Source organism: Mesoplodon densirostris, chromosome 16 (assembly GCF_025265405.1).
Source record: "Mesoplodon densirostris isolate mMesDen1 chromosome 16, mMesDen1 primary haplotype, whole genome shotgun sequence".
Lineage (NCBI taxonomy): Eukaryota > Metazoa > Chordata > Mammalia > Artiodactyla > Ziphiidae > Mesoplodon > Mesoplodon densirostris.
The window spans coordinates 44,047,326-44,073,278 of NC_082676.1; the positions used below are offsets into that span (position 1 = coordinate 44,047,326).

Below are 25,953 nucleotides of genomic sequence, written 5' to 3' on the forward strand. Positions count from 1 at the left end.
CTGTAAAAAGTGGGTCATCACTGAAGAAGTCTGGTAGATATGTAAAAATATAAAAACCTTTCAATGCCTTGGGAAGATGACTTAGCACCTGGCAAGTTGCTCAGGCCAGTCCAGATCTACACGGAAGTTATTCCCATGGAAGTCAGCCCATGGGGGTAGAGATAAATGGGAAAGTGGATTCTTAGGACAAAGGTTGATTGGGGGCCTCACAGCTGAGATACTCCCCATTGAATGTGGCACTGTCTTCAGTGTTGTCACCCATCATTTCTTTGTATTGACGTTTGAAGAAGCCACACTATGAGGGGAAATAAATCAGAAAATCTGGATCAGAGGGCAGGGTAGGAAGTTGGGAGTAGGAAGAAGCTGAGACAGAAGAAGGAAACCAAACTGACTTGTATTTGTGTGCCAGAACACTTATGTGAACAACATATATCACATACTGAGTGTCTTCTCTGTGCCCAGCTCAGTAGCTGTACACATCATCCATAGCAGAAAAGCAAAGATTCTGCATACCCTGGCCTCATGTTTGTCTCATTTCAGTCACTCTATGATGTAGGCATTATTTCATTTCGAAAATGATGAAAGAGCCTCAGAGAGGTTGAGCAACTTGCCTGACATTATACAGCAAGTAAGAGCCAAAATGTGTACCCGGACCTGCCTGGCTTCACTGTCTGAGTTTTTCCTGCTATACCATCCTGTCTGTGGGAGGGCCAGGGCTGGATGCTGGTGGTGTCAAGAGTGAGATGAAAGCACTCACCTTGTACAGTGTAGCTGTGATGAGAGCCAGAAGCAGCAGTCCTCCCACAGAGCTGCCCACAATGAGGGGGATAGGGTTATAGACCTCATACTCTTCTAGCACCATCTCCACCTGATTTGGGGATCAGAAAGTATCAGGCCTCTTGCTGTTCCAGACTCCTCCCAGTTTCCCAATCTTTAACTCCCTCCCTTTCTTCATCAGGCTCTGCTCCAAGGGGTGAGATACAGAAGCACTCATGGGCTTAGGAACAGTTGCCTGCCTAGGGACCTCCATCCTTCCTCCCTCCAGGCTTGCAAGCCCCCCACCCAGCATCACAGATTTAGCATCAGGAGCCCTCTGATCAGCCTGGTCACTGCCTACCACATGGTCACTACCTGGGCTCTCAAAAATGCCTCCTGTCCTTGAAGCTGGGAATACACGGATCTGTTGAAAATGATTTCAGCCACACTCACGACCAATGTCTTCTTCTGCAAAGTCTGCAAAAAAGAAGGGGAGGGCTGGGAACTAGCTCTGGGGAGGGCTCGGGGTTAGAGAAACACCCTGGCTTGAGGTGAGCACAGACACATCAGGCCCCACCTGAGTCTGGGAAGGGACACACCTGGCTGGCCCAACCAAAGCTGAGGTTGCCCTTCAGAATAAAGTCAAGTTCCTCCTGGACGTGGAAGGAGGGGATGTCACAGTGGAACCTCAGGCAGTCAGCAATGGAGCAGTCCTGGGGACAGGAGAGGAATGAAACTGAGGAGGGTCTTCACTTAAGGAGGAACCACAAGAGAAAATGAAATCTATCATATTTGGGGTGGGGAATAGATGGACAATCACAGAACGTAAACATGGTGATACAGCTAACAGTACATTTCCCTGGATCCCCCAGCTCCTAGCTCATTCAACGGTGCTGGGATCTTTCTCACCAGCACGAGACTGCTTGGAATCTGGGTCTGGAAGTCAGGTTGCTGGGGAGGTTCCCTCTCTGACACACAGGGGAGACTCTAGGAAGAGAGAGGAATGCCATAGAATGATCCACAGTCCACTGGTGAGAGGGTGTGAGGCACCGTGCGATCAGACCCTGGAGAGTGACAGAAGGCAGGCAGGCACCTGTGAAGGGGCCACCATAGCCACGTCCCACACAGCCACACCTTTCAGCAGGACTGGGACCCAGAAATGAATGCTGATGGCCAGATCTCTCTGACTCAGGTTATTCACCTGCAGAAAATAGAGACAAAACATTACTGTGGTCCCTGGAGCATCCCAAATCCCCCTCCCCCTTTCCTGGCTTCAGCCCTCGACTCCTCTCCATCCTTGCCCACCAGCTTCCTACGTTCACATGGGAGGGACAGACGTGGATATTCCCTGGCCTCTCACACGATATCGATGCTCGGCTTCTTTTCTGCTCTTCTGGTCAGAAGCTGAAAATTTGAAGTACTTGGTGGATTCTTCCTGCCTGGAGAGAGAGAGGGCTTGTTGGTGAAAAACACACCTGGGACCATCCTCAGTTGCACACCAGCCTGCTGCTGAGGCCTCTGTTGGGCCCAGCAGATGACCCAGGGGAGAGATGATGGTCCCCCTGTGACTGTGCAGCCTCAGCTTCAGCTCCTCTCCTTCGTGGCCTTTTCCCTCATCCTGCAGAACTGCTAGCTTGTCCCTTGAGACCCCGGCCCTTTCCTCTCCCCATGACTTTGCTCAAGCTCTTTTTTTTCCTGCTTGGAATGTCCTTACCCACTCCCCTTCTGGAAATTTTCACTTAAAGTCCCAACCTGAACATGACCTCTCATGATGGCTGAACATTTCCCATGGGAAAAAGCCGTTCCCATTGCTTTCTCTACTAGGTACACGGTTGGCCTCCCATAATGCTTGCAGAGGCAGCTGCCAGAGCAAATAAACCTAAGGGGACTTGAGGGAACCAAGGCCTGGAGATGGGGTGCAAGCCCTTCCATAATGGGAATGAAGAAAATAGATCCAGCTCTCCTGGGACAGTTAAGTAATTGGGAGGAAAGATGGTGTGTGGACACAAGCCCACAGAGTGGACATAAATGTCCCAGGCTGCAGGTGGCTTTCTTTCCATCCATCCATCCATCCGTCCATCCATCCATGGCCTCCTTTAGTCAACATTCATCATCTGCCAGGCTGTGTGCTTGACTCTAGAGATTCAACTGTTAATAAACCATAATCCCTGTCTTCCCAGGGTTTAACATCTAAGGGCTCAGTGGAATCAGGCAAACAAGCAGAGGGACCTGCAGGTTTCACCAGTAACTAGTAGTACAGAAGCCAGGCCAGCCCTACAGAAACTCCATGGGCCCCGCAGTTTTCCCACCAATGTGATTGTCAGCTTGGTGATTAAGCATATAGGCCAGACCACCTGGGTTCACATCTCAGGTCCACCGCTTCCTACCTGAGTAACTTAAGGCAAATTCCTTAACCTCTCTGGTCCCCTGTAGTTTTTTCCTCTTGAAAACGGAGATGCTAACAATAATTCCTGTAACAGACTTGTGATGAGGTTTGTAGCAGTGCCATGAATATTAAAATCTATTTTTCCACTTAGTATACTAGCCTTCCTCGCTGCTCCCCATCCTACCCCTTTCTCTCTCTGCTTCAGTTTTCCCACCTTAAAATCTTCCAGTTCTAAACCTCTTTTCAAATTTGAGTAAATCACTCAGCTTCTCCAATCCTTGGAGAAGCATGTAGTATATGGCCATGGGCACAGCTCTGGAGCCAAACCACCTGGGTTTGATTCCTTGTTCTGCCACTTACCAGCTGAATGACAGGGGTAAAAACCTCTGGACTTCCTTGTTGGCAAAAAGGTGTATAACAATAACTATATCGGGACTTCCCTGGTGGTGCAGTGGTTAAGAATCCGCCTGCCAGTGCAGGGGACACGGGTTCGAGCCCTGGTCCAGGAGGATCCCACATGCCGCGGAGCAGTTAAGCCCGTGCACCACAACTACTGAGCCAGCGCTCTAGAGCCTGCGAGCCACCACTACTGAGCCCACGTGCCACAGCTACTGAAGCCCGCGTGCCTGGGCCCTGTGCTCCGCAACATTAGAAGCCACCGCAGTAAGAAGCCCGCGCTCTGCAACGAAGAGTAGCCCCCGCTCGCCGCAACTAGAGGGAGCCCGTGTGCAGCAACGAAGACCCAACACAGCCAAAAATAAATAAATAAATTTACAATATCACAGAGCTAATAGAGTGGTTAAATAAATGTAAATACCTGTAAAGTGCTTAAAACAAGGCCTGGCATATCGTATGACTGTAAGCTCTTATTGTAAATTTCAGTGTTTTCCCACGGATAGAAGGGGAAATTCACACATGGAATTTGGAAGGGCAATGACACTGCCTGAACCCCCTCTCTAGTTCCCCTAAAAATTAGCACAGCAGCAGCAGCAGCAAACTCTGTCCCATGGCAATATTATAAGCTTCTGATCAACTCTAAAGCCTCTGGAATTTAGCCAGGTGGGTGGGGCTCCTTGTCCTGCTCCCAGCCTGGCCCCTTCCCCAACCTTTAGAACCCAGAGCAGCAGCCCTACAGTTGCCTTTCCTGTAGCCTGCTGAGCCCTGGGCTCTTAAAAACCGTCCCAACAGTTTCTCACATCTCTGCTCTCCTCTGACTTTTGTGAAAACCTGACCTTCTCTTCACTCTGTGTGGTGACAGACCATATCCTGTTGGGCACAAGCTCCCCACTTCAGAGTGCTCAGAAAAGCCTCAGTCTTAATCTAGTAGCTTCAATTCAGCGTATTCGTGTTTAGCACAAAGGCTGGAATTGGCTTCATGTTAAAGAAGCCTGTATCTTGGAGAGAGAGAAGAGGATACACAGTGGTGACAAGGTATGTGTGTCCCACCAGCAGGTCAGTTCGTCAGAGAAGAACCAAGAATTGTGGGATATGGTGCTATGGTATAAATATATGGCTGGTCACAAGAATCGCCATGTGGGGAATCAGAGTGGCTAGCTTAGATACCCATCCTCAAAAGAGCAGGCTGGCCTGCAGGGGGAGGTACTAGGCTTGGGGGAAGGTCCAAGGGGAGGGCCAGGGATTAAGTACCTGCTGATCACTGTGTAGACAGCATATTTCACTGGGAGCTCCAGCTGGAAGGTAGTGTTGTTGGATGTAGGCTTATTATTTTCACTGGAGGGAGAGAGGGGTGACTGGTTGGGAAGGAATCCAGGAGAGGAGTTTCTGGCTGGGGCATGAAAAAGGAGAGGAAGGGACACACCATATGTGGCCGGGGCTCACCTGTTTGCATTGGCCCTCAAAAGCAACTTGTCTCCCAGGGTGGCCTTGTAGGAGACATCAAATGTGACTATGAAGGTGGCCTGAGGGAGGAAGAAAGAAGGGTTGGGGATAGGGAAGGCCATGGTGGAGTGAGGGAAGGAAATGGGCCAGGACGAGGGAGAAGAGTGATGAGGATTGGGGGAAGCTCTGACCTTAGTGCCCTCTTGGAAGATGGGGTGGTTGATGCTACAGCTGCTGCTCCTCAGGCCCTCATTCCCAGTGGGCACTGCCTCACATGCCAGGCGCAGGGGACGCTGATGGGGTTGCTTCCAGAGGAGGAGAATGAATTTTTAAAAATTTACCCACATGTATATATGGGCTTGATGTATAAGAGTGGTGGCATTGCAAAGCAGTAGGGGAAATGACAAGTTTTAAGTAAATGGTCCTGGGAAAATTGGCCCATACGAAACAAACAAACAAACAAATACTGGATCCCTACCTCACTCCATACATTAGAATAAATCCTGACTGGATTAAAGACTCAAATGTGAAAAGGCAAAATTAGAAATATTTTAGAAGATAATATAAGGGAATGTCTTTATATATAACCTTGGAGTAGGGATATATTTCTTAAACATGATACACACATAAAACACAAATACAAAGGAAAATTTTGATAAAAATCAACCACAACCAAATTTAGACCATCTATTTATTAAAAGACGCTATAAAGAGACTGAAAAGACAAGCAGTAGGAATGGAAAAGATATTTGAACACATATAACTGGAAGAGGACGAGTAACCAGAATATGCAAAGAGATCTTACAACTCAAAGAGAAAAAATGGACAACTCAGTAGAAAATTAAGAAAAAGAGTTGGACAGGCACTTCCTAAAAGAAGAAATCCAAACAACCAAGAAGTCCAAATGAAGAGTTGCTCAACCTCATTAGAGAAATACAAATTAAAACTGCAAGAAATATCGTTACTCACCCACCAGATCAACAAAAATTTAAAAGTCTGACAATGCCAAGTGTTGGGGTAGATGTAAAGCCACAGGAACTCTCATACGTTGCTGATGGAAGTGTAAATAGGTGAAAATGGTTTGGTTTTACTTAGTAAAATTGAAGATACACACAGCCAATGATCCAACAATTCCACATGTGGTATATACTTTCCAAATATTATGTGTAGGGGCACCAGGATACATGTTCAAGAATAGTCATGGCCAAAATCAAAACAACTCAAATGACCATCGATCATCGGATGGGTAAATAAATTGTGATTTAGTCATGCAAAGGGATTCTAAATAGCAGTGAAAATATTCCATAGCCACAAGCAACAACATGGATGAATTTCACAAGCATAATATTGAAGAAAAGAAGAAAGACACAAAACATACAACATTGTTATCACTTATATTTGGAATCTAAAAAATGAAACAAATGAATGAATATAACAAAACAGAAACAGACTCACAGATCTAGAGAATAAACTAGTGGTTACCAGTGGGGAGAAGAAGCGGGGCAGGAGCAAGATACAGGTCGTGGTTTAAGAGGTACAAACTACTGTGTATAAAATAAATAACATACAAGGATATATTATACAGCACAGGGAATATAGCCAATATTTTATAATAATTTTAAATGGAGTATAATGTATAAAATATTGAATCACTATGTCGTACACCTGAAACTAATATAAGATTGTAAATCAACTATAATTTAAAACTTGCAGGAAAAAAGGAGCATACAACATGTCTCCATTCATATAAAGTTCAAATATTGGCAAAACCCAACAGCATTATCTAGAGATGTATTTATGGGTGGTAAAACTATAAAGAAATACAAGGAATTGATCATTGCAAAGTCAGAATAGTGATTACCTTTGGGAAGAGTGTGAGATTAGGATGAGGAAAGGCACATAGTGAAAGGGCTTCTGGAGGTGCTAGCAGTGCTTTATTTCTTGACCTGGATGTTAACTGCATAGACTTTTGCTTAATAGTTAGTCATTAAACTATACATATGCCTTATGCACTTGTGTGTGTGTGTGTGTTTATATTTCATTATAGAAGAAATTAAGAGGAATCTATTATAACCCAGAGCAGGAGAAAGGTCCCAGCCACTAGAGCCCAAGGGAGCTGTTTACCTGGATTCTTAACACTCGTCGATAGGACAGCCCTGCTGGATAGTAGAAGCTGATCACAGTTCCATAGGAATCCTCACCCTCATTCCACACGGTCACTGTCACATTGAGCTCCAGGGAGCTCCCCACCACCAGGGTCTGCAGGCTGAACGAGGAAGGACAAGAGTGGGACAGAGACTCAAGGAAGTAGATTGGAATTGAATCAGGGGTAGGGCCAGGGCTGTGGGAACTCATGAGCTACAGGCTGATAACCTTCCAATCAAAAGCATTTCTTTGTTAGAAGGAGAGCCAAAGGGAAACATAAGGACTTCTTATCCTATGAGGATGGGAGACCCAAAAGCTTGAGTGTCTGGCTATGAAAGTAGATAGAGCTCACTCACCCTGAGAAGCTGAGGCTGACACTCAGGTCCCCTTCGCAGAGGTGATCTTGCCCACAGTTCTTCTCAAAGGGGAGCTGCAGCAAAACAGAATATTCTCTTCCCATCCATGTCTTAATCCATCTCCAATCCCCTCATTAGGAGCACTCATCGACATTGAGTATTAGCACCCACCCTGCACCCAGCACCTGTGCTAAACACTGGCAAGTAGGGTAATGAGGGAGGGGCAGTTAGAATATAAAGGGAAGATAGGACAAGATCCTTGGCTTCAAGGAACAGAAAGCTTAGCTGAGGAGTCAAATCCAACTCACACTGGAACAACCATTCAACAAACATTATAGGTTGTCAATAATGGGACAGGTTCTGGGTCAGGAAAGGTGGGAACTACAGGTGAATTAGACATGGTTCTTGCACTCAAGGAACCTTCAATACCAAAGGAGCCACAGAAGTAGACACAGATTGCTATGAGTCCACTCACCTGATATTTGGCATGACATCACCATGACACAACAGGAGGCCAGAGAAGAGGTGACAGATGCTGAGTGTAGTGTTCAAAAGAGAGGGAGATCAGACTGGGGCTTTGGGGACTAGAGGAGATCTTTGAGGTGGGGAGAAGGCAACGTTTTCCAAAGAAGAAATATGGCATGTGGGAAGGATATAAAAATCAACTGCCAAACAGTGTCTTAATCTGTTTATTATGTGCCCTTACTAGGAATGCTATGAGCAGTTCCAGGTACCTATGATCACTTGACAGTGCCTCCTCTGAAAGAATAAGGGAATTGTAATGTGAAAATGGAAGGAAGGAAGGAAAGAAGGAAGGAAGGGAGGAGGGAAGGAAGGGAAGGAAAGAAGGAAGGAGGGAAAGAAGGAAGGAAGGGAAGGAAGGAAGGAAGGAAGGAAGGAGGGAAAGAAGGAAGGAAGGGAAGGAAGGAAGGGAAGGAAGGAAGGAAGGGAAGGAAGGAAGGAAGGGAAGGAAGGAAGGGAGGAAAGGAAGGAAGGAGGGAAAGAAGGAAGGAAGGGAAGGAAGGAAGGAAGGAAGGGAAGGAAGGAAGGAAGGGAGGGAGGAAGGAAGGAAGGAAGGAAGGAAGAAAGGAAGATGACATGGACAAAGGCACAGAGATAGAAATGAGAAAAGTTGGGAAGGGTCTGCAGAATGAGAACCAGAGTTTATGTTGGGGTGAAGTGGATAACCAGCTGGGATGTGTGTAGGAATCCAAGCTGGGCAGGGCTGTGGGAACTGGGTGGAAGCATTTTAGATTTGAAGTGGTTGCTGGGAGCCACCATAGGCTCTTAAGCACATGGAGACACAGTGAAAGTCAGCACATCCCCGGGACTTCATTGGAAGACTCACAGAAGCAGTGAAGCGGTCCTGCGAGTCCACAGCCAGCACAGGGCGTAGGTTCTGAGATGAGGAGATGGGCTCCCCAACCAGGGAGAAGTTGAGTCGCAGGATGATGGGGTTCGCCACGTCCTCCACACAGTCCTGAGGGAGAAGGGGCATTCAAGAACTCGCTCTCCTCCTTACTTGCTACTACTACTCGAGCTTCTCCTCCACTGCATCCATGCCCCGCTGTCCAGACAGCACCCCATCCACGCTGTGGAGCCAGGTTCCCCAGGCCCAACTTTCCCCTCTCCAGCTGCAGGCTCCCACCCTTCCCATCTCACTCAGCAGGGAGTGGAGATGCCAGAGGCTAGCCTTGGACTCCTTCCTCCCTCTCCCTTTCCCAGAACCCAACGTCCTCACTGGTAGAAGCAGCTTCATGGTGTCACAGTGCTCTCCCAGCCCTAGGGTTTTTCTTCGGGTCAAAGTCCAGTTCTTGGTCTCACCAAAAATGGCACGAGAAATCAGACGACCTGGGTCCAATGCCAGATCGTACACGACAGAGCTTCGGACGTCACCTGAAGCAGAAGGGGGAATGGAAGACAGAAAGTGAGAGAAGCGCAAATGTTCTGTTTTCATTGTTTCATGCAATAAAGACTTGCTGAGCACTTTCTGTGGGCCATGAACTGTACCAGGTGCTGGGGATACGTGTGGGGAAGGTGGAGAATTATGGTCCCTGCCCTCATAAGCTCACAGCCTAGAAACAGAGACCAGTACGTAGGACATAACATCACAGCGAGATCCATGCAAGGGTGGGATCCTCAGTGGTACCCAGGAGGGCTTGTTAACTCAGACTGGGGGTCAGAGATGCTTTTCCTGGATGGGCCTTGTCTGAGCTCCGACCTGGAGGATGAACAGGAGTCAGGTGAAAAGCAGGGAGGGGAAAATCCCAGACTCTGGGAATAGTGGCTAAGACCAGAAGGGAGAGGGAGGTTGGCACATTAATTAAAAAGGAGTTCCCTGGAGGTCCAGTGGTTAGGACTCTGCACTTTCTCTGCTGAGGGCCTGGGTTCAATTCCTGATGGGGGAAGTGAGATCCCGCAAGCCATGTGGCCAGGCCAAAAAAAAAAAAAAATGTGTATGGCGTAGGGGGGAAGGGGACAAGGTGAGGCTAGAAAGGCAGAGAGGGACCAAATCATAGGGTCATTGTGGGCAAAACTTCTGGTCTTTATAAATGCAAGAAGGGGGTGGTTGAGGGGTGTTAAGCAGTGTTTAGGACCAATCGCTGTAGTTCCCTGTGGAGAGTGGAGGGGGCGTGCAAGAATAGCCCTGGGCACATCTCAGAGTGGGTGGGAAGGAGAAGCCATGTCCTTGAGGAAGGCGGTGGAGAGGGCAGACCTCAGATGTGTCCTGGAGACAGAACCTAGAGGCCCAGGTGTGGGAAGAGAGAGGGAGGAGGATAGCTGGGTGGACATGGAGGTGAGATTTGGGTTCCTGAGCTCATTCCGTCCTGAGGATATAGGGCTGGGGGCCTCTCGGGGACAGTGAGGGTCTGGGTCTACCAGGAGGAAACTCACCTAGCTGGTCCTGTGAGCTTTTGTGGATAGTAAGACAGACTGTGGCGTCCCCAGCTTCCAGGGCGGTGGGCAGCTCTTCCCAGCACTGGTACACAGACTTTGTCACCTCCGGCGGCGTGAATCTCATAGCCACCTCCACATTCAGCACCGGCAAGCTCCTGAGGGTGCATGAGGGGCTGAGGATGGGCCTCTGGCCCCCAGAAGGAGAACAAGGGAGGGGGCAGCTTAGTGAATCAGACACAAGGGGCAGGCAAGGGGGGAGTAAGGGAGTTGTCACCTGAGCAGCAGCACGTGTCCCTGGGCCCCAATGGCCAGGTCCACCAGTCCATCCTGGGTGAGGTCCTGACCTCCGCTCAGTGAACGCCCAAAATATTGGAGCCTGGGAGAGAGCTGGGAGCCTGCAATCCGCTGGTCAGGGAAGGACAAAAGAAGTGCAAGTCAAGGAAAGGGGATTGGAAAGGTTGGAGAAGATTTGGAAAGGACACTGAGTAGAGAAGTTGAAGAGCGGGGAGGAGTGGAGAGCAAGCAAAGTGAGGATCCCACAGTCCACAGGCAGAGAGGGGAACACTTTTGGTCCAATGAGGACCACGAAGGTGCAGGTTAATGACAAAATCAAAGCATAATGATGGGAGCATAATAGATTCATTTATTCATCGTTTACACGTTGATTCATAAATTACGTATGTTCATTCATAAATATTTGAGGAATGGAGTGCTTAGTGCTCTCACTGAGTTATCTTTACAAGAAGCCAATAGAATTTGCTCATCCTTTCATAGAAGGAAACCAAGGCTCACAGAGGCTAAATCGGTCACTTGCCTGAGGCCACGCAGCTCACAGGGCTGGTCAGGCATTTGACCTGGGGCCTGTGCTCTCTTAACTACTAAGCTGCCCACACAGTTTGAAGTCTGGAGTCAAAGGAGAGAAAAGAGAATTTGTGCTTAGCTGGGCCTGGGGGAATTAAACCACTAAAAGGAGGAAGGGAATGGTCACTGCCGAGGCCAGTGACAGGTGGCGGCATCAGGTGAATTGACGACAGGGGGGAGGGGGAGGAGGTGAACAGAAGAGGCTGAAGGCAGAGGGGCCTCACCTGGCTGTGGGCGGGGCTGATCCCCAGTCCCGAGGTTCCGTGAAACAGGTAGACAGCACCCCGGTTCTCCTGCTCTCCCGGGGCCCCGATGGCCACGTCCGTCAGCCTGTCCCCGTTCACATCCCCCAGAACCGTCAGAGCTGCCCCAAAGCGGCCCCAGGGGTGGCCTTGCTCCCCTCGCAGGACAGCACCACACTGCCACTTAGCCCTCTGCAGAACAAAAACAGTGTCAGGTCCCACCCCAGGCGACCCCTCCACACCCAGACCCCACCCAGCCCGGGTCTCATCAGCCACTCACCCCGCGGGGAAAGGGGCACACGGACACCTGGCCCCCCCGGCTCTGCTCATAGTAATGGGGGGCCCCGATGAGGACCAGGTCGGAGTTGCCATCTCTGTCCACGTCCACGGAGCTGAGGGAGCCCCCGAAGTAGGAGCCGATCTGGAGGGCAGAGCGTGGAGTCATCCTGCCTACCCCTGCACCCGCTCTGGGCCAGGTCCCGCCTCCCCCCAGATACCAGCCCCTCCCTGCTGGGCCCCGCATCCCCTTCATCTCCCTCTCTGCCCCTGGAGAGCCTCCTCCACACCCAACCTGTGTCCCTGTGACTTCAGCCTTCGGCCTCCATTGCCCGGACACCTGGGTGAAGATGACAACCTTCCCGGTGTGCTGATGGCGGGGGGCCCCCAGGACCAGGCTGTGTACCCCCTTCCAAACGGCCAGCTCTGTGGAGTAACCTAGGGGGACCAGGCCTCAGCACAGAGGCTTCCACTCCCCACCCACGGGCCCCTGCTCTTCCCAGGCAGCCCGTCTCCCGCCCGGCCCTCCGACCACAGCCTTGCCTCACCCAGGTAAGAGTCACTCATGTCCGCGTGCTCCTGAGACATGTTGATGAAGGTGGGGCTCCTATTTGGGGGGTACAGGAAGGCACCTCCAGACCAGCTGAAGCTCCCCACAGCCCCCAGAACTGGTCCATCCTGGGAGGAAAGGATTCCAGGGCTGAGCAGGTGGGAAGAAGAAGAGGATAGCCTATTCCGAAGCAATGGCTGCCAATGGTTCCACCCATCGTGTGGAATTCTCTTTGCTCTCCCCTAGCTCTCACCAGCAGCCTCCGTGTCCCTGATTCCTACATCTCTCAGTCCGTCCCCACTGCCGCCATCACGGTCACCCCAGCGCCTCTCACCCACTGCCCTTCCTGCCTCCTAGCTTGCTTTCCTCTGTTTCATCTACTGCCCCAGAGTTGGGTTTCTTCCAACCCAAACGTGCAGCCACCATCCTGCTGACAAACCAAGGTGGCTCACTGTCCCCAAGCTCCTGAGGGTGGCATTTAGGATCCTTCCCAATCGAGCCTGTGGAGTGACACTCTGTTCCAAAATACACCAAGCCTCTGGCCTGGACACTCCTGTCTCCTCTTTCTGGGACGCAGCTCATCTCTCTGGAAGAGTCAACCTCTAAGCCACCTCTGCGAGGTCTTCCTTGGCTCCCTCAGGGAGCGATTGGCATTTCCTCCTCTGAATGCCTATTGCCTTTTCAAACTTCTGATTATGGCTAATTTAGGACATATACAAAAGTCGAAAGAAATGTATAATGAACCCATAAGAACCCGTGACCCAGCGTCAGTGATTAACTCATGACAAACCTTGTTCCACGTCTACGTCCCCCTCAATTGCCCTCAAAATTATTCTGAAGCAAATCCCTCTGGATATTTTGAACACACATCTACTTTCAGACAATTGTGTGTCTATATTGTCACTTCTTTGGTCTGCATGGGCTGGTCTTTCCCATCTCTCCCACCCTCTCTCCATGCTGCCCCTAGCTCACTCTGCTCCAGCTGTGCTGGCCCTTCTATCTCTCTAGTGCAGTAACCTTGTTCCTGACTCAGGACCTTTGCACTTGCTTTTTCCTCTACCTGGAGCAATCTGTCACCGTATGTTTCCAGGCCTCACCCTTTCTCATCATTCAGCTTCAGCTGTTACTCCTTAGGCCTCCTCTGACACCTCTCTTTCTCTATCCCAATGCTTAGCACAATCTGAAAGTCTTTCATTTGTTTGTTGTTTGTCACCTCCTCCCACTAGTTATGCGATCCAGGAGAGCAGGAACCTCCCCTATCCTGTTCTCTGTACCTACATACACTGCCTGTGTGTCTCTCCTGGACTAGGTGGTGAGCTTGAGGACAAGGTCTGCGTTCTTGTTTATTCTGGTTCCCAGCTCCCAACACAGGGCTGGTGCCTGATACTCGTTAATCAAGCACACACTCCACTCACCGTTGTGAGGATGGAACTGAAGCCTTCTTGAGACATCTCGTGCTGGAAGGAGCTACTTTTCTTTGACTGCGTTCCTGTGGGGAAACAGGTCAGTCAGGCTCCCGGAGACCTTGAGACCATGAAGATTCAGAGCAGAAAGAGGAGAATGAGGTCTGGGGCTTGGGTTCTGGGGAACAATTTGGGGTGAGGTATGAGCCGGGATGAACCTTCAGGACTGAGGGGCACAACTGGGTCACGACTCTTTCAATTCCGAGACCCAAGGTCACTTCCCATTTACCCTCGACTGCAAAGATCTTCTCCTGCAGCTGCTTCTGGATGTTGCTGAGTGCCACAAAGTTGTCCACCTTGAACACGTGGTCCTCCGAAGGCACTGAGCCAATGATGTTCAGCTCCTGCCTGGCAGTGGGATCCTGGAAAGCATCTCCCACCTGTGGCAGAGAGGCAGCTGAGGAGGAGGAGCCCGCCAGCCCTTCTGCCTGGGGGAGGTGCAGGCTGAGTCTGGGGGAGCCATGAGGAAGGGGACGTACCCCAATGGCATAGCGGATGATGTTGGCTCTGTCTGCCTGGGGGATGACATCGCTGTATTTCAGGGGGTCTTTATATTTCTGCCCATCTGTGATGACAATGAGGATCTTCTTGGCAGTTTTACGGGCCCCATTCTTACTGTGAAATAGTTCTTTCCTATCGAGGAAGAAAAGGTGGGGTGACTCTACTGAGATTCTGGGAGGAAATCATTTGCAGCACTAGAAGCTCCTCTGGAAAGACTGGGGAGTCCTGGCACCCTGAGACTCAGGTATGTTAAGACATGGATACATACTGACAATAATTAGTGAGACTGAGAACAAAGGTACTCATATTCCTTGTTGCTAAAGTTCCATCCACTACAGAACCTCATTCCCAGGAGGCAACAAGGCAAGTTACTTCACCTCTCTGTGCCTTTGCTTCTCTCCATGCAAGATGAGAGCAATAATTGTGCCATAGCTGGTCTCCAAAGATGGCCCCCAGTGAGCCACCCGTATTGAACCTGGCCTGTGACTCCCTTTAATCAGCAGCATGCAGCAGAAGTGACCCTGTGCCAGTTATGGGCCTAAGAAACCTTGGTAGCTTTTGCACTTTGCAGAGCCCTGAGCCGCCATGAGAGAAGTCTAGTCAACCTGTTAGAGGCACCCCATGGAGCAGCCACATGAAGAGAGAGGCCCAGCCATCCCAGCTGAGCCCAGCCTTCCAGCCAATCCTGCCAAGGCAGCAGCCATGTGAATGAAGCTCTCATAGTCCAGCCTCAGATGCCACATGGCCACAACCACATGAGAGACCCCACCTGAGAAGAGCTGAGCCCCAGGATCATAAAAAGTAGTAACAAAAGGGGTGTCATTTAAGCCACTAAATTTGGGAGTGGTTTGTCAGGCAGCAGTAAATAACTGAGACAAATAGTATCAGGTTATTCTGAGGGTCAAATGAGGTGAAGCTTTTCCAACAGTGACTGGCCTATAGGTAAGCATTAATTCTATGGTAGCTATTACGAATGATTAAAAATTAAACATATGATTAAATGATTAAAAATGTAACATATATGTTCATGAAGTTCTACAAACTCAGAATAAACACACACACACCCATATGCACCAAATAACATACACATGCCAAATATAATACTGAAGCAACCTAAATGTCTCGTGTTAGGGAAGGGGTTTAGCAAATCATGACCCAGCCCCTTGGTGGAAAACTACACAGCCATTTCAAAGGAAAACAATAAAAGCTGTAAAGAAGCATGGAACAGGTTTATGTAACAGATGGAAAAAAATGGCAGTATGAAAATAGTTTCTGCCCTGATTGTGACTATATAAAATATGTCTAAATAAAGACAAGGATGGAAATGACACTGTGCTTTTTTTTTTTTTTTTTGCGGTACGCGGGCCTCTCACTGCTGTGGCCTCTCCCATTGCAGAGCACAGGCTCCGGACGCGCAGGCTCAGCGGCCATGGCTCACGGGCCCAGCCGCTCTGCGGCATGTGAGATCCTCCCGGACCAGGGCACGAACTCGTGTCCCCTGCATTGGCAGGCGGACTCTCAACCACCACGCCACCAGGGAAGCCCGACACTGTGCTTTTTGAGAGTAGGATTTATTTATTCATTTGTACTTATTCTTTCTTGTTGCCAAAATACTGTGAGATGGTTGGCTAGAGAAACTGTAGGTAATGCTTCTTTTTTTTTTTTCCAAAACTTTCCTTAGTGTTATTGCCTTTTTGTCTTTTTTGTAATGAAACTTCTAAAAGGAAAAAACAAAAACAAAAACACAGCAACAACCCAGTCAGTGGCAGAGCTGGGCTTGGCTCTAGGGAGCAGGGAGGTGATGGGAGAGGATGGATGTTGATGAGAACCACCCCATCGCCCACTGCTGGGAGGAGCTTTAGGGACTGGGAAAGATGCCCCTCCTGTGTGACTTTCAACTCAAGGGACAGAGGTTTTCTTCCTGGTTGTCCAGTCCCAACAGGTCAGTGTTCAAGGCAGAAAAGCCACCCAAAAGTAAAGAGAGTGCCTTTGGACAGATCATCCCTTTTTCAATATTTCTCCAGCACCATCCCCAGGGCAGTGCCCAAAGGTGTGCAGGAAGTCAAGGATCCCAGACATTCTACCCAGTGTTTTCCAATGGGAACCACACATTCCACTGTGGTCCCACCACCTAAGCCATTTTCTTCCTGGACCACCTAGCCCCCAGTGCTGGGCAGGCACATGGTACATAGAGACTTGAATGGATGAGGGATGAGAGGATGCAGGGATGAAGGGAGCTGAGTGGAGAGAAAGGCACAAAGAAGACACTTGGCAATAATTCCTGAGTCCCTTCCAGGAAGGTAAAGAGGAGCTGCACCGTTTTTTGGAGAAAATCCCCAACCATTTCTCTCGCACTTCTTGTGCGGAAACACCTCACTCATGTTATCTCGCTTAATCCTTATAACCAAGTTGTGAGTTTTTCCTCATTGGACAGTTTCCTGAGACTTAGAAAGAGTCAGTAACTCCAAGGGTGGCCCAGGTAGCTAGCGGAGAGCCAGGATGGGAACCGAGAAGCAAAGCCCAGGTGGGCTCAGGGTCCAGCCAAGCCAAAGCCAGGCAAAGGGGAAACACGCTGCAGAGGAGTCCCGCCCTAGATCAGGGGATCACAATGAGCGATTGGACCAGAAACACTCCAGGGAGGACTCTGCCAGCAGCCCCCTCGCTCCCCTGTGAGCCCCTTTTCCCAGAGCCTCCCTCAGCCTCTAAGAAGGGCTGTGCAGACCCAGCAGGTGGTAGCAGTGAGGTAGCAGGTCATTCCCAGGCAGCATGGGGCGGAGCTTACACCACTGTCTGGATGCCTGTGGCTGTGAACGTCAGGCCACTCAGTTGGACGATGGGATCCACCAGGCTCTGAGGGCTCCGGCTGGTCTGAAATTGGCTGAAGGTGAAGTGGGTCCTCAGAAGGTTTGAGTATTGCATCAGCGAGAACTGTGAAGGCCAAGAAGAGGGCCCTGGGGCTCAGGAGTTGTTTTTTAAGAAGTTTTTTATTTTGGAATAATTTTGTATTTACAAACCATGTTCCATGTGGTTTTGAGGCCCGACAAATATATACTGAGACCCAGAAAAAAATAAATGGCCCCAAAAGAAAACTGGAAAATCAAAACCAAATAATGTTTCTTTCATAGTTTACAAAGAATAGCCTTGCCAACCACAGTATTTGTTAAACTTAGATTTTTTTTAAAAAATTTATAATAATGAAATCAATTTGTAGGTTATATTTCCTTGCTTCTCAAGAATTTATATATATATATGTATATATATATATGTATATATATATATATATACGTACACACACACACACACTGATTACTGGGAAATAAAATAAGATAAAGAAATTGTGAGTTACATGGAAAACATAATAAAGAAATCATCATTTGACCAAGTTACCTTCAGTCAAATTTCACAGTAAGATGATTTGATAATCCTTTCAATGTATTTAAACGGCAAAAACATTGTATTTCCTGTGGCATGTGGGGACATAGTACATGTGATGGGGGTACCTCCTCAGGTTAGGGCTCAAATCGGCCCTGCACTGGGACCATACCTTGACCTTGGACCCTGGCCTCCTCATGGCACAAGTCCACTGAGCCAGCCCCCAGCGATGCCAGGGCCCCTCCCAGGTTGGCCTTCCCAAAGGTAGACCCTCCCTGATCCCAATCCCCAGGCCTCAGGGGCCCAGCCTTCACCAGTGTGTCAGTGGCCTTGAACTGGTCCATCACAGCTCTGACAAAGTTCTTCATCCGTTTAAAGTCATTTCGGTCAATGCTGCCAGAGCCATCAATCAGGAAAACAACGTCTATCTCTTGATTTGGACACTCTGCAGAGAGAGAGGGAGGAATCAGAAATGCATGGGCAGGTCCCAGCCACTTCCTGGGATCCAGAAACCCTTTCTGCTCCACAGAGCCAGGGGGCCATCCTTGGCGTAGGGATGCCAAGGCCCCCTGGCCCACCCAGTTTCTGACACCCTCCACTGAGGAGGTCCAAATCTGTTGCCCAAGCCCCTTCTCCCTTCAGCAGAATCCCTGTTGCTCCCCTCCTTCCACAAGGCCTACAAAAGGGGAGGAAGAAGTAGAGGGTGGGGCCCGGGTGGGTTCCTCACTCATTTAGTCAACAAATATTTATTGAATACACCACCAGGGATACTGTGGGGCACAGTGGAAGGCAATTTAGCGAAGTGGTTCAGAATGTGCATCCTGGAGCCAGCATGCCTGGGCTCGAATCCCACTTCTGCCCACCTCTTAGTGGTGAATGCAGGCAAGTTACATAACTTCACTGGGCTTCAGTTTTCCCCATCTGTAAAATGGGTAATAGTAGTGCCTACCACATGGGATTATTGCAAAGATAAAAAGAATGAATATGTACATAAAGTACTTAAGACAGGGCCTGGCACCCCATAAGGGGTAGCTGTTATCACCATCATCACCACATGCCAGGCATTGTTCTAGGCCCAAGGACACACCTGCAGCGGGTGCTAAAATGTGCCACCAAGACCTGTCCCCCATCAGGATGGAGGTACTCATTCCCAGCTGCAGGAAGTTGGCTGTTGATGGCTCCCAGCAGAGTTCCTCCCTAAGTGTCACCCGACTCAAAAGGGAGGTGCTGGGGCTTCCCTGGTGGCACAGTGGTTGAGAGTCCGCCTGCCGATGCAGGGGACACAGGTTCGTGCCCCGGTCCGGGAAGATCCCACATGCCGCAGAGCGGCTAGGCCCGTGAGCCATGGCCGCTGAGCCTGCACGTCCGGAGCCTGTGCTCTGCAGCAGGAGGGACCACAACGCTGAGAGGCCCGCCTACTGCAAAAAAAAAAAAAAAAAAAAAAAAAAAGGAGGTGCCTTGCCCAAGGTCACCTCCTGCTCCTGCGGGCAACACATATCTGACCATGCTCTGAGCTCTCCGTGGGGCAGCTGAGGCCTCTCACAGTGCATCCTCTCCATCTGCCAAGTCCTGCTTCCCTCACACTCTCATAAGGGTTGCTCCCGAGAACATTCCCAGGTGAGCCTCAGAGTCTATCTCTGGGGAAGTCTGATTAAAGACCATAGCTTTAAAAAAGATCTCGTCCCTGCCCTTGTGGAGTCCACACCATAATGGAAAGACACATCATACGTAAATGAACAAATAAAACATTTCAGGTTGTCCCCAGACTTACGTAGGGGCTTGTGGCCTGCATGCAAAGCCCGGTTGATGCCTCCACCGGCACCCCACATCCTGTGTTGGTCCCAGGGTGCTGGGAGATCAGACCACCACAGCTCTGAGGTGTGATGCTGAGCCATGGTACCCTGCCTCAGGGCACTGAAGCAAAAATGCCTTCTCCCATCTCCTCACTCCTCACCCATCCCCCCTACTCAACCAACATCACCAATGCCCAGAAGAAATGGAAGATCACTTCCCTCCCTGCTTCCTTGAAGACCAGGAAATCCAGCCACCGACACAGCAGGCTGAGAAGCCCTCAGGTGCTCCCCTTCTCACCCTTGATCTGTCCCCAACAGCTGGCGTTCCCTGCCACCACGTCTTATACTTGGGCCCACATTTTTAGCTGCATCACAAAACCACCCTCACATGCTCTCTCAGACTAGGCCTGGGGCCAGCACCCTCGCAATGTTACTTCTGTTTCTTGCTTCTTTTATTGCATCCACTGGGCTTCCCAAAGCAGGCAGCTGGCTGTAGCTGAATGGCCTTCTGAAAAAGAACTGAGCCAATCAGGCAAGGTTGGCTCAAGCTCTGGGCTCCGCCACTTCCTAAAGTGGAAACTCACCTCTCTGAGCCTCAGTTTTCTCTATAAAATGGGGATCATCCTGGCCTCCACAGGGATCTTGAGAGGATGCTATAAGGTGATGCACACCCGGAACCCAGTACGCAGTACTGCCTGGCACACAGTCCTGCCAAATCTATTCAAACCTGCCTCGTCTGGACCAGTTTTACACATCTGTGTCCCATTTTGATCAGGCATCCCACCTCATGAGCCCCAGAAACATCTAGGAAAAGACATTTACCATCTAGTAAATGTCTGGCTGCACAGACATCCCAGGTGGGGTATGGTACCCACAAGAGTCTTTTCCACTCTCTCTGTCCCCTCTATAGACTCTGCTCTCACAATTTGGTCTGGGGGCTCTTTCTGCTGCTGTTTTACTTTCTGCTAAAAGCCCACCAAGGCTGGCATCATGGTTTCTCTGGTCTAAATCATGCCTTGAGTGGTCCCTGGATCTCATTTGGGGCCCATTATTCTCTCTGATGCCAAGATGGGGCAGTTTATCTGTATCTTCCTCCTAGACGGAATACATGGTCTTCAGCTAGAAAATCAGTCATAATGGCGATCACATACATGTGCCAGAAAGGAGTCTAAGCACTTTATGTGTATTAAATTTTTTAATCCTAATAGCCACCTCGATTATTAAGCTCCATTTTACCAATGAGGAAACTAAGGCCCAGGGAAAGAAGCCACTTGCCCAAGGACACAGAAGATGAACTTGTAAAGACAGACTTTCAGAGAGAAGCCACGGCAAGGCCTCCAGTCACCATTCTCTGTGGATGACATCAGTGCTGCAAAACTGTGCCTCACACTCCCCATGGCCAGGTCATTTGCTCCCCTTGGAAGGGGAAGAGTGAGTCTGGGGGGGTCCTGGCAGTTCAGCAGTGAATGACCCAGGACTGCTTCCCTCTTGGATTCTTGGATCTATCGTCCTCACCACACACTTTCACCCCCCCAAGGCCCTTCCTCTGGAAACCAGGAGGCATCCCTGTACCTGTTGGCAAATGTAGGGTCCTCATGCCTCCTGCAAGAGCTGGACTCCCTCCTGCCCCATCAGAGCCATTACCGCTTGGCTGGCTTAGGGCTCCTGCCATGAGCTACCCCTCCTGCCAGGCCAGACCATGCTCCCAGCCCCTCCTGTGCTTGCCGAGGCCTCTGGGAAGGGGCCTGCACACAGGAGGCCCAAGAGGCCGAGACCCAGGCTTCATGCTCTGCACGCATGAGCAGTGCCAGCACGTGCTCCACACGGAACTGCTATCTCTAGGGGACCTACCTGGCAGGGTGGCGGGGACTGTCTGGATGATCTGCAGGTGGGAGCCCAGCAGGAGGCAAACGCCTTTTGCATACATGTTCTCCCCACAGGCTCTGTGCATGGTCGGGCCGCAGGCCTGGGGACAGAGGCCTGTGTGGGCGAGGGGGCCCCCAGAACAGTTCCCCTCCTTCTCGCCTAGCCCCAGCCTCCTCTGGCCCCTGTTCTTCCCTTGAGACCCTCCTGGCACCCAGAAACACTCACCAGCAGCCAGGAGAGATCGGTGGAGGCCACCAGGGACAGGCCCAAGGACGTGTTCACGGCCTCTGGGGGTGCTGAGAGGTCAGACACACAGGGTCACACTCAAGGGCACACCCTCGTTTGGGGGGACAGTCTGAGCAGGAGGCTGAGGAGGGGGCGGTCTGGTGTAGGAGGGTTGAAGGCCCTGATTCCTGGGGCGAGTCACTCACTATTCAGCAAGATGGGCTGACACAAGCCGGTGGCAGCCAGGCAGTCGTACAAACGTCCTGTTTTGTTGACTGCGACCACCTCCAGGGGGGCTCCCACCACGAGTCTGGAGGCACAACCAGGACAGACAGTCACAGGAGGGGTTGGGGCACAAGGCGCTTCGGGTGAAGAAGTGTCACGGGGAAGTGAGACTTCATGAGGGGAGCTCTTGGCTTCTGCCACGTGTGAGGCTATTAAAAATCAGGGCCCGAGTCTAACCCACGTATGCTGAAAGGCCGTGCTGGGCTTTTTGTTTATTTATTTGTGTATGTGTGTGTGTATACATAAATATATGTGTGTTTGTGTATACAAATGGTTTGGGGGGTTGTGTGTGTGTGTGTGTTTTAACATTCACCCAAAATAATACTATTCAGAACAAAAACAGCATTTCCTAACCACAGGTCAGTGCAATTTTTTCCCTTGGAGCCATCATTCTGAGCCACCCAAGAAATAGGTCGCCTCAAATAGAAAAAATGGAAAAATGTCCCGAAGCTTTTGAAACCAAATAGATAATTCTGTAATTAAATGGACAATTTAAATATAAGATAAACAATTTAAATTGGACCATTTTAAGCAGCTGTATCAGAAGCCACATCTATATCTGCAGTCATATAAATGCAACCATTTATTTGCAAAATTCCTTGAAAGGAGAGAATTTTTTAATTTGGAAAAATGTTCTCACTACCAACAACCTCGCTACTCAGATGAGGAAACTAGACAAATACTAGTGTACTTTAACTAATTAGCCAAGCAAGTCTTGTTAAATTGTCATTTAAAGATTCCTTCTAGAGAGCCATTTCTTTATGGAAACCTGAAATCCCTGTTTGTCTAAGGCTTGAGGATGAAACTGAATCAGATGGCTGGAGATGTAGCCGTTTGGGACCTGCTGGCACAAATGCGTGAATAAACTTTTAGTCTTAGACTATTTATCTGCATGTTTTTCTTCACCTCATTCCTTAGACGTGGGCTCACTCTTCTCGTATTTGGGTAACAACTCAGCAGAAACGAGGAAAAACAGTAACTTTGTAGCAATCAGAATATCATCCAATATATATGATTTACTTTACTGTAAATACTGGTGAACAGCGGTCAATCAAGAGTTTTATATTCATTTAAAAAAAAAAATAGGGCCCCAACACAAATTGGTGGTGATGGTAAGTGGGACAGAGGTTCTCTCTGGATTTGTTCAGTGTTGTGTGATCAGGAGAGTCCCAAGGGAACCCAGGCGAGAGGGGCCTGGAGAGGTTCTACATCTTGATCTAGGTGGTGTTTACCTGGGTACACACATAAGAAAAATTCATTGAGTTGGATTTTGGATTTGTGCATTTCAGTCTCTGTGTTATATTTCAACACAAACGAACAAAGAAAAAATAAAACTCTGGCGCCTGGCACTTGCTTCCACATTCCCAGCCTGCCAGCAGGGTGAGGAAGGAGGAGGGATGTACATTTAGAACTCAGTGACTTCTGTGTGCTCCCTCTTGGCCAAGTGAACTGTCCTGTGCTCTCAGGCTCATTGCCAATGCCACCTCCTCTGTGAAGTCTTCCTGGAATTCCCTCCTGGGTTTGAGGTCTCCCTTTTTCTGCCTCCCAGACTTTGGTTATGCTTGCATCACACTGTGACTTCAACTCCTTGGGTCCCTGTCTCTGGGACCCAAGAATGTGCACTTCTGGAGGCAGGGCAGGTACATAATTTGCTGGTCCCAGTGCAAAATAAAACTGCGGGGTCTCTTGTTCTTGGAAAGTTTTTCCCCCTTTCTTCTGCAGTGCCTCCCTCTCTGCCTGTCCTGGTGTTTCCTATTTGCTATTTGGTGTCACACTCCTTCATGCACGGGGATCCTCACAGGGCCAGCACAGACCCTTAAGGACTGGGCAGGCTGGGCACGGCTGACCCTGTCCTTGCCCAGCTCATGCCAGGGGTCAGTAGTCAGTGGTGTCATGTACAGGCTTCTCGCCCATGCTGCCCTTCCTCCAGGGAACCTCCTGGGCTGCCACATGCAGCCACCTGCCTGCAGGCCAAGGGGGTGGAGCTGGGGAAGTGGGCGGAGCCTACCTAGATCTGCCAAACTGGACCACGCTCTGCCCAAAGCTGGCTCCATCCTCTTGGAAGACCATGGGCTCCTCCACATCCAAGTTGAATCCATGATAAGAAGCCAGGACTGAGGAATTCGGGCAGGGGAGGTGAAAGGGACAGTCAGAGAAGCCCCTTCTCCTCTGGACCCCTGACTTCTTGGGGTCTTGATACCCACCCCACATAGCCTTGGTTCCCCACCTGCCCAGGAGAAGGGCATTCTTTCCTTCTTTGTTTCCTGGTTGCCTTCTGTGTGGTTCCCATCTCTCACCCTCCATCAAAAATAGTCAAATCACAGTGCAACGGGCAACCATCCAGAGAAATGTCCCCTCATGGACACTTCAAATACATCCACAATCTGAAATTAGGCCAGTCACCTCCTGATAGCTTAGATCAGGAATGTTCTTTAAAGATAAAGTGACCGTACATTTACTGTCTAAACTGGGATCTTCTGAGAGTGGAAGGGGCACCATTAATAATTACACCAGGGATATTGGGACTGCCCCCAGGTCATCCACTTAAAAACTGTCGTGCCCCATCTTCTCGTTACGCAGAGACCCTAAGATCCAGATTGGGGAACAGACTTAGAATTCTGAGATTAATTATTTGTCATTATGTGTTCTCCATGTCCCCGTCCCTGGTGCCAAGCTCTAGGAGGGCAAGGACTACTACATCTCTCTTGTCTTGGTGCCTGGGACAGTGCCTGGCCCTTAGCAGGTGACTTTAGTATTTGAACTGCACAGCAAGTCACTGGCACAGCCAGGAATCTAATTCACTCTCACCAACCTTGACTCATCAACGTCCCCCTTCCCAAAGGCTAAGCTAGAAAGCCTCAGGGAAGACCCCCTACATTTCAAGAGCTTTTTCCTGCAAGCAATTGCGGCGGTGGGGGGGGGGCGGTTTGGAAAAAGCCCTCCCCATTCCTCCACATTCCTCCTAGAAGGCCCAGCTGTCTCTGGATTGAGGAGTTGACTCCAACCCCAAGAGTAGGGAAGCTTTAAGGAGGTCAGGCACCAGGCCAGGCAGTGACAGGGAGGGTCCAGACACCTGAACCCTGGGGTTCTGGGAAGAGGCTAGATGTTTAGGATGCTGGGACCCTGCTGCAGCCACACGCAGGGGAGCCTCACATCCTATGTCTTCCTCACAAAGGGTGATTCTGTTCCTGAAAGTGGCCCCTGTGATCTGACAAGTAACAGGATACCAAGGCACTCAGACCCAGGTGCCTCAGAAGCCGGGCAGGTGACATCAAAGAGTGAAGTTGGGGATGGTGGTATGAGCACCAGGGAATCAAGTGGGGTAGTCATTCCCAGGCTCAGGTACCCAGAGCAGCCAGACCTTCTCATTTCTCAAGAAAAGCTGGAAATCGGGATTTGGGGGTGAAATCTGATTTTCAACTGACACCCAAGTGATTTTTTAAATGACACACGAATGTGGTCCTGATACTGTTGTCAACTTCTGGACTGTTCTCTTGGCAGCAGTGGGACAGCCTGCCTGAAATCAAGACTTGGGGGACATGCAGGGCCAAGGAGGTGCTGTCCAAAGTCTTCCGCTGCCTCATGGCTTCCCCTCCCAGGGGCGCTGGGGCAGACTCCCTTCACTCACAGCACCCACTCCAGGGCGCGCACGGGAGGGAGGGGGGCCATGGGAAAGGTGGAGAGCAGCTCATCCTCCACCCAAGCGTAACTCATGAGCCCACTTCCCTCAGCTTTGCTCAGCTCCCGCCCCTCCCCAGATTTCAGGCCATTCCTCCCTCCAAGCCAGACTGGATACCAGGCCTCTCCCCTTCCCTCAGCTCCTCCTGAGAGCTGAACAAGACCCCACCACAGGGCTTCTCCCAGCCTTGAGGAACCCCACTCACCAGCCAGGAGCAGCACAACTCCAAAGGCCATCCCCGAGCAGTGCATCAGAGAAAAAGAGGGCCAGGCAGCAGAGCACTGAAGGGTGCTCCGAGTCTCAGGGAGAGTTAAAATAATGACTCAGGGCTTGACGTGGCAGGAGGAAGGCTCAGTGAGGAAGTACTTGGTTAATTATAGAAAGTCAGGGGCCAGAGGCCAAAGGCACCTTGGTGAAAAGCCCCCATACTCTCCCACCACCACCATCTCCGGGGGTCTGA

The 25,953-nt window shown here is 50.0% G+C and overlaps 1 protein-coding gene across 1 annotated transcript; it reads right to left on the bottom strand.

Moving 5' to 3' along the window:
* Positions 1-181: 181 nt before the first annotated feature.
* ITGAD (integrin subunit alpha D) lies at positions 182-25,744 on the bottom strand. Its single transcript, XM_060077790.1, has 30 exons — positions 25,699-25,744; positions 23,823-23,928; positions 21,736-21,839; positions 21,530-21,600; positions 21,290-21,404; positions 17,960-18,090; positions 17,056-17,201; positions 14,252-14,405; positions 14,002-14,152; positions 13,725-13,798; positions 12,308-12,437; positions 12,055-12,197; positions 11,764-11,904; positions 11,466-11,675; positions 10,655-10,785; positions 10,378-10,535; positions 9,224-9,378; positions 8,831-8,962; positions 7,483-7,556; positions 7,106-7,247; positions 5,173-5,286; positions 4,982-5,061; positions 4,790-4,873; positions 2,117-2,195; positions 1,850-1,957; positions 1,666-1,743; positions 1,356-1,469; positions 1,132-1,233; positions 758-868; positions 182-295 (listed from the first exon to the last, which is right to left on the bottom strand). Exons 1-30 carry the CDS (start codon positions 25,742-25,744, stop codon positions 182-184), a joined length of 3,498 nt encoding a protein of 1,165 aa, XP_059933773.1.
* Positions 25,745-25,953: the final 209 nt, after the last annotated feature.

Coding starts and splice junctions, on each gene's coding strand:
- ITGAD (XM_060077790.1), bottom strand. CDS start 25,744: ATGCACTGCTCGGGGATGGCCTTTGGAGTTGTGCTGCTCCTGGCTG. Junction 14,153..14,251: donor TCATCCGCTATGCCATTGGG/GTACGTCCCCTT, acceptor TCTCTGCCACAG/GTGGGAGATGCTTTCCAGGA. Junction 5,287..7,105: donor GACGAGTGTTAAGAATCCAG/GTAAACAGCTCC, acceptor CTCCTCTGGAAG/CAACCCCATCAGCGTCCCCT.